This window comes from Xiphophorus hellerii, chromosome 23 (assembly GCF_003331165.1).
Source record: "Xiphophorus hellerii strain 12219 chromosome 23, Xiphophorus_hellerii-4.1, whole genome shotgun sequence".
Lineage (NCBI taxonomy): Eukaryota > Metazoa > Chordata > Actinopteri > Cyprinodontiformes > Poeciliidae > Xiphophorus > Xiphophorus hellerii.
In genome coordinates, this window is record NC_045694.1 from 28,038,281 (window position 1) to 28,050,460 (window position 12,180).

General features: G+C 39.4%; 1 protein-coding gene and 1 non-coding gene across 3 annotated transcripts in view; both read left to right on the forward strand.

Moving 5' to 3' along the window:
* polr1a (RNA polymerase I subunit A) overlaps positions 1-12,180 on the forward strand; it is a 45,461-nt gene that overhangs the window by 21,479 nt on the left and 11,802 nt on the right. For both annotated transcript variants that reach the window (XM_032555442.1, XM_032555443.1), the window contains exons 21-27: positions 6,636-6,734; positions 6,867-7,019; positions 8,071-8,153; positions 8,303-8,468; positions 10,957-11,080; positions 11,175-11,272; positions 11,357-11,556. In XM_032555442.1, coding sequence (XP_032411333.1) covers positions 6,636-6,734; positions 6,867-7,019; positions 8,071-8,153; positions 8,303-8,468; positions 10,957-11,080; positions 11,175-11,272; positions 11,357-11,556 — 923 coding nt within the window. The remainder of the gene's footprint in view (positions 1-6,635; positions 6,735-6,866; positions 7,020-8,070; positions 8,154-8,302; positions 8,469-10,956; positions 11,081-11,174; positions 11,273-11,356; positions 11,557-12,180) is intronic.
* LOC116715053 (small nucleolar RNA SNORA5) lies at positions 10,024-10,161 on the forward strand. Its single transcript, XR_004338176.1, has one exon. It is a non-coding gene; the product is annotated as a small nucleolar RNA SNORA5 (small nucleolar RNA).

The following is a 12,180-nucleotide window of genomic DNA, read 5'->3' on the forward strand; positions in this document are numbered from 1 at the left end:
GGCATGATGGGTGCATCACTTTACCTGCCTCTCTTCTTACCCTGATGCGCCCATCACTCTGGAACAGGGTAAATCTGGACTCATCAGACCACATGACCCTCTTCCATTCCTCCAGAGTCCAATCTTTATGCTCCCTAGCAAACTGAAGCCTTTTTTCTGGTTAGCCTTACTGATTAGAGGTTTTCTTACGGCTACACAGCTGTTCAATCCCAACCTGTTGTGACTTTTTTACACTTATGTTGTTCGGTATATTTGCATGATAAGTGACTGATTTACAATTATATGTTAAGCATAATTTACATGATGATTATTATTAATTGTATTGAACATGATTGTATGTAATTACAAAGGTGAAGTGAAATATATTTAAGTGCAAGACATGATTTATTTGAATAGAGGAAGTCTTTTATTTTGAAGAATGCTTAAGGATCTGTTACTGTTTGTCACTATCTTGCTTTGTTGACTTTTGATTGCCATTGGTTACGAACAGCTGTTGCCCGTTATCAGCTGACGCCGTTCTTTTTCTCTTCAATAAATACTGAACAGAAAGGTTCAGTAAAAGAAATACGAGCCTCCGTCTTGTTTGAGAAGAAGCTTTACTCCGTAACACAACCCCTTGAGTTCCCTTCGCATTGTGCGTGTGGAAATGCTTTTGCGTTTACAATTAAACATACTCCTGAGTTCTGCTGTTGTTTTTCTTCGATTTGATTTGACCAAACGTTAAGTAATCGCCGATCACGATCATTCAGGATTTTTTTCCGACCACATTTCTTCCTGGAAGACGATGGTTCCCCACCATCCTTCCAGTTTTTAATGATGCGTTGGACAGTTCTTAACCCAATTCTAGTAGTTTCTGCAATCTCCTTAGATGTTTTCTCTGCTTGATGCATGCCAATGATTTGACCCTTCTAAACAGACTAACGTCTTTTCCACGACCACAGGATGTGTCTTTTGCCATGGTTGTTTAAGAAATGAGGAGTTACTCATTGCATCAGCTGGGGTTAAATAACTTGTTGCCAGCTGAAAGATAATCGCCTATGCAGTACTTATCCAATAGGAGGCTTGTACCTATTTGCATAGTTAAATCCAGGTGGCGACTTTTTTTTGGCCAGGCAGTGTATATAAAGATAGATCTATATATACAGTACAGACCAAAAGTTTGGACACACCTTTTTATTCAATGAGTTTCCTTTATTTTCATGACTATTGACATTGTAGATTCACACTGAAGGCATCAAAACTATGAATAACACATGTGGAAATATGCACTAAACAAAAAGTGTAAAACAACTGAAAATACCCCTTAGATTCTAGTTTCTACAAAGTAGCAACCTTTTGCTGTGATTACTGCTTTGCACACACTCTGCATTTTCTTGATGAGCTTCAAGAGGTAGTCACCTGAAATGGTTTTCACTTCATAGGTGTGCCCTGTCAGGTTAATAAGTGGGATTTCTTGCCTTATAAATAGTCATGAAAATAAAGAAAACCCATTGAATTAGAAGGTGTGTCCAAACTTTTGGTCTGTACTGTACATCTATAGATCAATCTTTATATATATATATATATATATATGTATATATATATATATATATATATATATATATATATATATATATATATATATATATATATATATATATATATAGCGAGAGAGAGATAGTTAGATTAATAGATATATATATTTAGAGATATGGATATATCTATTTATATATAGTAATAGTAATATTAATAATATTATTATTATTATTATTAATAATAATATCAATCCATTATGAAGCGCACTAAATCTTTTTGGACTGTGGGAGGAAGCCGGAGCACCCGGAGAGAACCCACATATGGACATGGAGAACCAGAAAATCCCATGCAGACAGAACCAGGCTGGGATTCAAATCCAGGACTTTCTTACTGCAAGGCAGCAGTGTTACCCACTGAGCCACTGTGCAGCCCTGATGTTTTATTCACACCAAAGGAGAATTTAGAAACTAATGAACAAAACAGTGATGACTTTAGATTGTGGCAGGAAGCCGGAGCACCCGGAGAGAAACCTGCAAACAGGATGTTAACTTTTGATAGTTTATTCACAAAATTCAATGTTTCTTCCTCCTCTAAAAAAACAGCTTTGTTGTTTTGGAGATTAGTGGCAGGAGAAACCATTAGGTGGGATTTTCTGTGGAGTGTGGCGTTTCTCTTCATGTGTTTGCTTCTCATGAATCCTCTTCTACTGAGCTTGAACTGTCCCATTCGGGGTATTTTTTTGGGGGGGGAATCAGTAAAATACTGTTCCAAAGTTTCTCCTCTTCTTCTAAGCTTGAACTGTTCCATTCGGGGTAGTTTTCCTTTTGGGGAAGCAGTAACATCCGGTTCCAAAGTTGTTCCTCTTCTTCTGAGGTTGAAATCTCTACAAACTGTTCTGAACGTTCCAAAAATCTTTCTTCATCTTTTGACTCCCTCCTGCCCTTTTTCATGGCGGTTTTGTGTTTGCGAACAGTCTTACCGCCTGGGCCTTCACTCCTGCTCGTGTCTGTTAACCCGTCCCAAAACAAATCTCTCTCATCATCCTGGGAGCTTGAGAGATGACTTAGATTTTGGGCAGAAGAAACTTCCCCAGCCGGGTCAGCTCTATGTCTGGGAACCAATGGAAACCCGTCCCAAAACAAATCTTTCTCATCATCCTGGGAGCTTGAGAAAGGACTTAGATTCTGGGCAGAAGAAACTTCCCCAGCCGGGTCAGCTCTATGTCTGGGATCCGATGGAAGCCCGTCCCAAAACAAATCTCTCTCAACAGGTACTGGAGGTCGTCGGAGATACTTGGAGGTACTTATGTCTGAGTCATTTCCAGGAAAGAAACGGTCAAATACTTTCCTCATCCCTGTCGTCACCAGATATCCTAGTCCAAAACCAATTGGGAAAATTAAAGGGTATGGCATTTTGGAAACACAAAAATTCTCACTAGACACAAAAACTTAATTCTCACTGAAACGTTTGGATTCTAACTGGTGTGTTGAGATTCAAGCAGTTAAAGCCTCAGAACTTCTTTGATCTGTTGTGATGTTCATGATGTCGTCTGTGACCTCATCAGTGAGGTCACTGTGGCTCTGGGGAGGGTCCTGCTTCTGATCGTTGCTATGGGAACGAACAGATAAGTTCTGCCCGACTCAAACTGAAATTATGACCAAATATTTAATAAGTAATTTTTTTTCCCATTTATTTAACATGAATTGATTAACAATAGATTTCTACCTTGGTTTTCTGTACCTGCTGCCATATAAATTGTCTTTATCCATTATTAATTTCGTTCTGGGAGGAAATTGTTCAGATTTTATAAACATTTGCAAAACAAAATTTTCTCTAATCTTTGTTAACTCTATGTTAATGATCAAATTTAATTTGTTGTTGCGCAACATCTCCCCCCTCTTCAGTCTCTCTCCTCTCTCACTCTACTTCCTCTTCTGAGAGAGGAGATGTGCTAACAGCTCTCCGTCTATCGGGTTAATTGAGTTTCCTAAATCTGCTGGGTTTTATCCTGTCCAGAACTGAAGTAAACTCTGTTTAAGCTGGCATCGAGAAAAGAGTCGCCTGGTTCCTGACGAACTACATCCAGGTGTCCCAACCTTCTTCCCCCTGTCATTTAGACTGAGCAGCCTGCAGCCAACTAGTTTCACAGAGCTCACCTGTTAACGGCCGCTCTTCTCTTTATGACAACTTGCACTTGGTACAGAACCAGGTTGGTTTTAGTGACTTGGCGAGTCCCAAGGATGTTGTTTTACATATGGGCTACCAGCAACCTATAAAACATTTTCCACTTTTTCCTCTCCAGAATCAAACATCAGAGCTATTTTACAACCATCAAAGAACCTTAAGGTGACTCATTAACTGAATGTCCACAACATCTTTTAGATTTTCTTTATGCTAAGTATTTTATTAGTAAGGCAGTTTTGCAAGGGTCAGTACAGCTTAATTCAGTAGCAGAAATAATCAAATAAGTAAAATCAATCATCTAGTCTATCTTTCCCTACTGCTGACACTGAGAACTAAAAAAGGGAACCTTTGAGAGAGACGGACGGAGCATGGCTTTTCAAACCCCAGACCTGGCCTGATGATGAAGAAGATGCTGCAGCAGGAGGAGGAAGTTGATCGACGAAGGCCGGGATCTCTGTAGGTCTGATGAGCTTCTTCTCCGCATGGATGGTGACAGAACTTGGGTGCTGGCAGGAAGGAAGGCACCAGTTCTTCTTCTTTGCCTTTGGTCTTTGCTTTTGTCTTTGCCTTTGTCTTCATCTTTGTCTTTGGGGTCTGAACCCAGCTGATGAGAGAAGTGCGATTTGAGGCCAGATGTTGTGGGCCTGACGGGTTGGTCCCCATGCGCAGGACAGTCTTCGGCTCTGTGACCCCGGCTCTTCTTCAGCTGCAGAGCTCTTTGTCCGTCTCGATCTTGGCTCGAAGCTGCCTGGAGGATCCAAATTTAAATTGTTCAACAACCTGTTTCCAAATAAGGCGCTGATCATCTCTGCTCTCCTGTTAGTTCTCCTTTTTTCCTTAACCTTTCACCTTTCACCTACCATCTACCTCCAACATATCAGTGATGTTTAATTGCAGTTACACATTTTACACCATTTCAAGCTCAATGTCAAAATCACATTTATAACTTCTTTAGCTTCTCTGATTTAGCTTTCATTTATAATTTTATAACCATAACTTATTAATTACTCTTATTATAGTCTTAATGTGAGTTATTACAGATGTTTTTCTGAACAGAAACCAAGAATAATCTATTATTCTAATTATTTGATACCAAAGTTACAGTTACTTGTTTTACTTGCAAGCATTCCCACAATTGTAAGTGTAAGTGTTATTATAAGTAAACCAATATTAATATAAGTATTTTACTTTGAATCTTATCCAATTACTCAAAATGTTTAGACTTTCATTCTTTAAAACGTTCATGCTTTAAAATAAGGAATAGTCTTAACTATTTTTATAAATTTGCAGGCTGGAAACTTACTTCCTCTTTTTCCAGGAAACCTGCTCTTCCTGTTTCATGACTCTCTCTGACTGACTATGATTTATTATGATTAGATAGAAAAAAGGAATAGAATTAAAGCAAAGTTTGCAGGAGACAAAAACAACACACCAGATTTATTTTATTGATGTTTAAGTCTACTGTTGTCACTTGATGTCACTTGAGTGATTCATTTTAAAGATAACTTTATTTATTATTACTGTTAAACTTAAATCTCCAGCATGGGGAAGTGGGATGAGCTCGAGTTTTCTTCACAATATTTTATACTACCTTGTTCTGAAATTATGAATAATGATGTAATTTGTTGAACAACTAATATTGGGATTGATTAAACTCAGATCTTAAACAAATAATAATTGAATAGAAAAGTATCACATATATGTATATGTACTGTATATAGATCTATATATAGATCTATATACTGTATATACTGTGTATATATATATATATATATTATTCTTTAATGAAGCTACAAACGTTTAGGATCTTAGTGAATATTTTGATAAGCTCGTCAGAAGAGGAAGTTCTGGTCTCATCGTCCTGGCGGCGTTCAGTTTGTCACCTACTGCAGAGAACAACTCAAAACCTTCCAGTGATCGACGTATTGAGCCTCCTGATCTACCGTAACACACCAAACACTACAGGATGATCGGTTACAAAATCGTAAGCGACAATGTTAGAACAGCCGGCGTTCTAACATTGTCTTAAGGGGAAAAATAGGGGCAAAAAAACCTTGTAGTGTGAATTATTGCATCAGGTAGTCGATGTGCCCATTTTCTCTATTTAAATCTAATTATTACTGAAGGGCAACATAATATACAGACTTCATAATCTGCACTCTTTTGGTTGAATGCAGTATTTATTTACACTTTGGCTTTATGTTGTTTAGTTTTTTTTCCAAGTAAATTTTTTGTTAATGGAGACTGAGAATCCATTTTATTTTTGTTTTTGGTTGTTTTGTTTATTTTGTTTATCAGTTCCGGTGTTAGGTGTTCTTTTGAAAATAAAGTGTATCTATCTTTGGCAGGAAATCGCATGCATTATTACATCAATTCCATTACATCAGTGTCAAAAGGTCTTCAATATAATATTATCGTTTATCGCAATAATTTTTGAGACAATTGATTGTTCAGAAAAATTTGTTATCGTGACAGGCCTATGTTTCACTTATCATTTCTAGTTTTTGCATTACTAACAGATAAACAGACATTGAAAATTTTTTTAGATTCAGTTTAGATGCAAAAAACAAACTGAAATGATAGTTTTTAAAATAAAGGTACTACTCTTCACAACTTTTATTAAATCTGTATTTCTTTGTGGATTATCCTCTCGAGATATTTTTCAACATTTATTTTCTTGGTTTATTTTGGAGATATCAGTTTGCAACTTATTGCCCATATGCTAAAAAATCAGAAGTCTTTGCAGAGGGGAAAAAAACCCAGATGAAATCCAACGAGTTCATGTACTCAGATGCTAATAATGTCTTTAAAACTGATGGATTTCATGATACCAACAAACTGTAACGGCAGTTTGTAGTTTGACGCTCTAACAGGATGAAGCATCACCACTTTGTGTGTATCAAAGTGTGTTTCAGTGACCATGTGTTGGTGTGCAGGTGTGTATGCCGGTCGGACTGCACACCCCGTTCCCAGACAACAACCTCCAGCTCATGGTGCAGTCTGGAGCTAAAGGCTCCACCGTCAACACCATGCAGGTGATGCAAGTTCACCCTCATCTTCCCACAGCGTCCTGTCCTCCATTTTATATGGATTGTGAAGGAAAAAAATGTCAACCCTCTTTTCAGCGCACTCCTAGTTCTGATCCCGTTTGTTGCTGCTCGTTCCAGATCTCCTGCCTGCTGGGTCAGATCGAGCTGGAGGGCCGTAGGCCGCCCCTGATGCCTTCAGGAAAGTTTCTGCCTTGCTTCCAGCCATACGACCCTTCACCCGGCGCGGGGGGCTTCGTTTCTGGACGCTTCCTCACAGGAATCAAACCACAGGTTCGTCCACTCGGCTGTGGAGGTGGAGGGCGGTTTGTGTTTGGCTACAGAAGGACATTATGACAGGCAGACTGTCAGATACGTGCAGGTTAAGTTGCACATGCAGCAGCAGATAAAACAGTTGCTTACTAAACGTGTCATAAATAAACTCGTTAGTAATAAAGTGAAATTATTTGGGAAGTTGTGCTACTTATATTCCTAAGACTAATAGGATTTTAGTTCTATAACATATACTATATTATCTTTGTCCCATAAAAAATAGAATGAGCTCTAATATTAAATTGAAGCATAAATCATTGGGTTTTCCAACCACATGTTGATTATTTTTATTACTTATGTCCCTGCTTGGACTTTGGCGCCTTCGCATTAATAAAAAACTTTGTTACTCCATGATCAAGGTGTCTGCATCTGTAAAGTCTTAAATTCATGAAGCTAAAGTTAAAGCATTAAAATGTCTTCAATTCATTAGAAAAAATTAAGATGGCCTTAAATATGTTAACCATAGGTTTTAAAATTTTTGTTTTCTAGTTAATGAAATTTTCTCTGTAGTTTATTTTTTCTTGGAGCTTTTCTGTCAGGCAAACTTTTGAGTCGCACTCTGACATCTTCATCGTGTTCTGTGATTGAGGCTGTTGAACTAGCTGCTAATATAGCCTTACTAGCTAGCTATGTAGTTTGTTTTCCTCGTGGGATTTTTCTGTCAGGCAGACATTTGAGTTGCATTCAAATATTTTTTTTGCGTTCTGTGACTCGAGACGGTTGAGGCCACCGTTAACTAGCTGCTAATATACCTTTGCTAACTAGCTAGCCAGCTTTTTTGAGTTCATCGTGGTTGCAAATTTATCACCACTTGGCTCCACTACACCTGACACAAGTCTAGGTGTTGTCTGTGAAAAAAAAGGCTTGGCACTACTACTGTATAAAATATGCTATTTTGTTTTGTACATTTCTGTTGTGATTTCGGTCTTTAATTTAATTAATGTTCTTAAAAAGTCTTAACTTTGAGTTGGTGAAACCTGCAGAAACCCTGATGATTGTGATGTGTCACCAGGAGTTTTTCTTCCACTGCATGGCTGGTAGAGAAGGACTGGTGGACACGGCTGTGAAAACGTCCCGATCAGGATATCTCCAGAGGTAACTCACCTTTACACAAAACTTTTCCTGATGGAAACGGAGCAAATTTTAGCCTCATCATCAGCCGGTGTTGGGAAGTTGAAGTGGTTGTAAATGTGTGGGATTGCTGTGCTTCCTCTTCTCTTCATCTGCTGCCTTCTGCTCCCCAGATGCATCATAAAGCACCTGGAGGGTCTGGTGGTGCAGTACGACCTGACCGTCAGAGACAGCGACGGCTCCGTGGTCCAGTTCCTGTACGGCGAGGATGGGCTGGACATCCCCAAGACCCAGTTCCTGCAGCCAAGGCAGTTCCCGTTCATCGAGAACAACCACGAGGTGTCGCAATAAACACAGACACTGACTGGCTTTCTGTGGGGAGGCTAGACTGATTTTATTTTAAAAAGTTGCTACTTTTTGGAAATATTTGTCATAATTTGCTAGCATAATTAAATTCCATCTCGTTGATGTTATACTTAGAGATGTACCGCAAAACCAACTGGGGTCTGCAAAAAGAGATTTTTACTTCCAAACATCCCTGATCGCTGATCAAATGGTTGAAAATGAATAATCGCATCTTTTTTCTTGTCAGTGAATGCACCGTATCTAATCACTAAAGGCTGACAACAATTCTCTTCTATGGTGAAGTTATCAAAAGAAGGGGTCAAAGTCGGCTATTTTCACCATAAATAGCTGCGTTTAAATTACAAATCTGCACAAAGCTTTGTCAATATTTTGCTGATGTTGAAACAACATGGGCTCTCAATTGCAGTGTTTTTATTAGATATCAAACGCAATTAAAAATCACACTTGAAGTTGAATAAGTTTGTTCACGCGATAAGTCATTAATGATCTTCCGGGGCGTGCTGTGGTGGCGCAGCGGGTTAGCACGCCCCACGTTTGGAGGCCTTAGTCCTCGACGCGGACGTCGCGGGTTCGACTCCCGGTCCCGACGACCTTTGCCGCATGTCTTCCCCCTCTCCTCACCCTCCTTCCTGTCTGCCTACTGTTGAAAAATTCCTAGCCACTAGCGCCGCAAAAAAAATAAAAAAATTTAATGATCTTCCAACTACTTCCTGCCATCTTCTTCGTGGTTTGCAGCAGCGGGCAACATCCGCTTGTTGATCAGGTGACTTGTGTGAAAAAAGTGTCTCCATTGCAATTTTGTGAAATTAACAAATTTTTATAATGGCCAAAAACAAAAGTCACCTCATGCTAGCGCTAAAGGTTTTAATAGGAAAACAAGTTTTTTTCAAAATTGCGTGTTTATTTCAATTTATTTTATTGCCTGTCAAATTGTGCAATGACGTGGTCAACGTAAACGCAGCTATGGAGGCGTCTTTTCTACTGAGATATGTTGACCTTTTATTCAAGCTCTCACTTTATCAGGGACTCGGAAATCAGAAGATAACAGGAGGCAATGCTAACCGTGCTAACTGTGCTAATAGCTAACGTAAGAAGAAAGAACTCTCTGGTCATTTTTGTATTTATTAAAAATAATGGTGACATCCTGCCTTATTGCAGAGCCGTGTAATAGAGACGTCTCTCTCACACACAGCGTGATGTTTCCTCTGCTCTTAGCATAAATAGTTGATGATCAGTCCAGCCAATGCTACATAAAGCACTTTTATCCTTCCAACAAATGAATAATTTAGCCATCTAAAGCATAGCTGAAATAAGTTAAGCTGCGAGCGTAGCGATCTGAATCATGCAAAGATGAACAAAAAGCAGTATTTGTACATTTCTGTTGTGATTTCGGTCTTGAATTTAATTAATGTTCCAGTCAGAGAAATAACCAAGCTATAAATAACTTTACTGAAAACCTTGTTTTGTTCCACTGTGTTCAGTTTATCAACAGGCAGATCTTCTAGTAAATACATTTCAGTCGCGATAAGGCGACCTTGTCAAATTCAGTGCTTCCTTCTCCCTGGATGTCACTGGCCAAAGTGGTTGCTATAGTAACGGTGTAGCCGATGGGCCCCACGGTGATTCAGCATGGTCGCCTGGGGATAAATATTTGATGCACACAGCTGCCAAAGCAGCTGCTTATGGTTCAGTCCAAGTTTCTAACATGTTTAACGTGAGTGACGGTTTCCTCCCACACCTTCACTGATGCAGATACTGATACAGTCGGAGCGTTTTCACGGCTGCGCTCCGTTTACTTCGTGTCTTTTCCCCAGTGGTTCAGTTTCTGTTGATGCAGAGAAAACGCACATCTCTACAAACCACAAGAACATTCACTCTGCTTGTTGAAAGGAAGGAGGGAAATAAAAGAGAAGTAAATCAATTTTTTATTTTATTTTTAAAGAAGCATTCACATAAACGCAGAGTTAAAAACGAACCGTCCATCAACCACAGAACACACGGCGTCATTAAAACTCAACTTTAATTCTGTATTTAACTGCTACATTGTTCTTCTTTCTTCTACTAATATAAATGCCTGTCTTATGACAAAAACGTAACAATTTCCACTCGCCAGCTTTGTTTTTTGGACAACCTGCACTGAATGCAAGGGCAAGTTTAGACCAATAAACTCCACAGTTTTGAAAGAAACATACAATAAAGAGAGGATGAAGAAAAAGGTGCAAAGAAGGAAAAGAAAGAAGGAAGAAAAACAAAGAAAAGATTTATTGATGGAATATCCAGAATCAGAATACCATACAAATGTTTTCAGAACTTTAAATTTGGCTTCTTCTTTCTTACGGCTGTAAAATATGTTTTCTGTTCTTTCTTCTTCTCCTGTTGCTATTGTCACAGTTGAGCATACAGTTTTAATTTGAAGAATCATTTAAAACTTCCTTTGCCTGCGCGTCCTGTTCCTCCTCAGGTCATCAGGAGGTCACAGGACCTGGACAGCGTTCTGGCCCGTTTGGACCCTCACACTGCAGCCCGCCACTTCACAGCCATCCAGCGTTGGAAAGCAAAGAGGGAGCTGGCGTGTCCTCGCAGAGGTATATATATCTAAAACAAAAAAATGTTTGGATTGCTGCTCTATTTTAATTTTTTTTTCCATAAATTTTGATTTGACCGTGTTTTCCGTGCCAGGAGCCTTTCTGCTGTTTTCCCAGAAGAAGTTAGCGAAACTGCGAGAGGCCATGCCGTCAACTGAGCCGCTGCCCGCTCAAGATCCCGCAGTGCTGCAGGTAAAAGTCTGTTTTAGTTTGACTTCCCGCATATACAGTGTCGTCTGAACCCTTTTCCCTCTCTCTCTCTCTTTGTCTCATCAGTTGGTGAAGGACTGGCACTCTCTGGACGAAGCCGGCAGAGCCAAATACACCAGGCGGTCGTCCCGCTGCCCCGAGCCGACCCTGGGCCTGTTCAGGCCCGACGTCTGCTTCGGGTCGGTGTCGGAAAACTTCCATGACATCACCGAGAAGTACCTTCAGAACAGAGGCAACGCCACGGAGGACGGCATGGAGACACAGAGGTACTGAAAAGCAATAAAAACACAACTTTTTTTGTGGACGATTGAACCTCGCATCCTTTTCCTTCCACTTTGTAGCCGTGCACTAATCTGAGTGCTGCTATAAAGATGAAAATAAAGTCTGTAGTTGAACTGTGGTCAGATCTGTCACCATCAGAGGCGTTGGAACACATAATCAAGCTTAGTTCAACTTCTAGGTTCCTGCTTTATGGTAAGTGGTGAGGAAGTGGGGTAAAAATATGTTGCGTTTCCAAATCGCTGAAAATATCCTTAAGTCCCACCTTGTTTTCATGTTGTCTGTTGCAGTCAGTGAAGCAATCTTTATCACAATATTTTACTCTTCGAATTGCTTTAAATGTTCAGCATTTTTCTTGATTTTCCTTTTGAGCTTTATGACATTTCTGCCTCATACGTACACCAAAATACCAGAGGTGGGAATATTTTACCATCTAATAATTAGATTCAAAATCAATTTTCAACTCGTATTGGTGATTTCTGCCTTAATCCATCAGTGTGCAAAGAATCCTGTCTGCCTCTGCAAGGCAGAATGACAAATGGAAATATTGAAGTGGGTTTTTTTTCTCACATTTATAAAGTTTTAAATATGAATCCGTGATTAAACGGAAG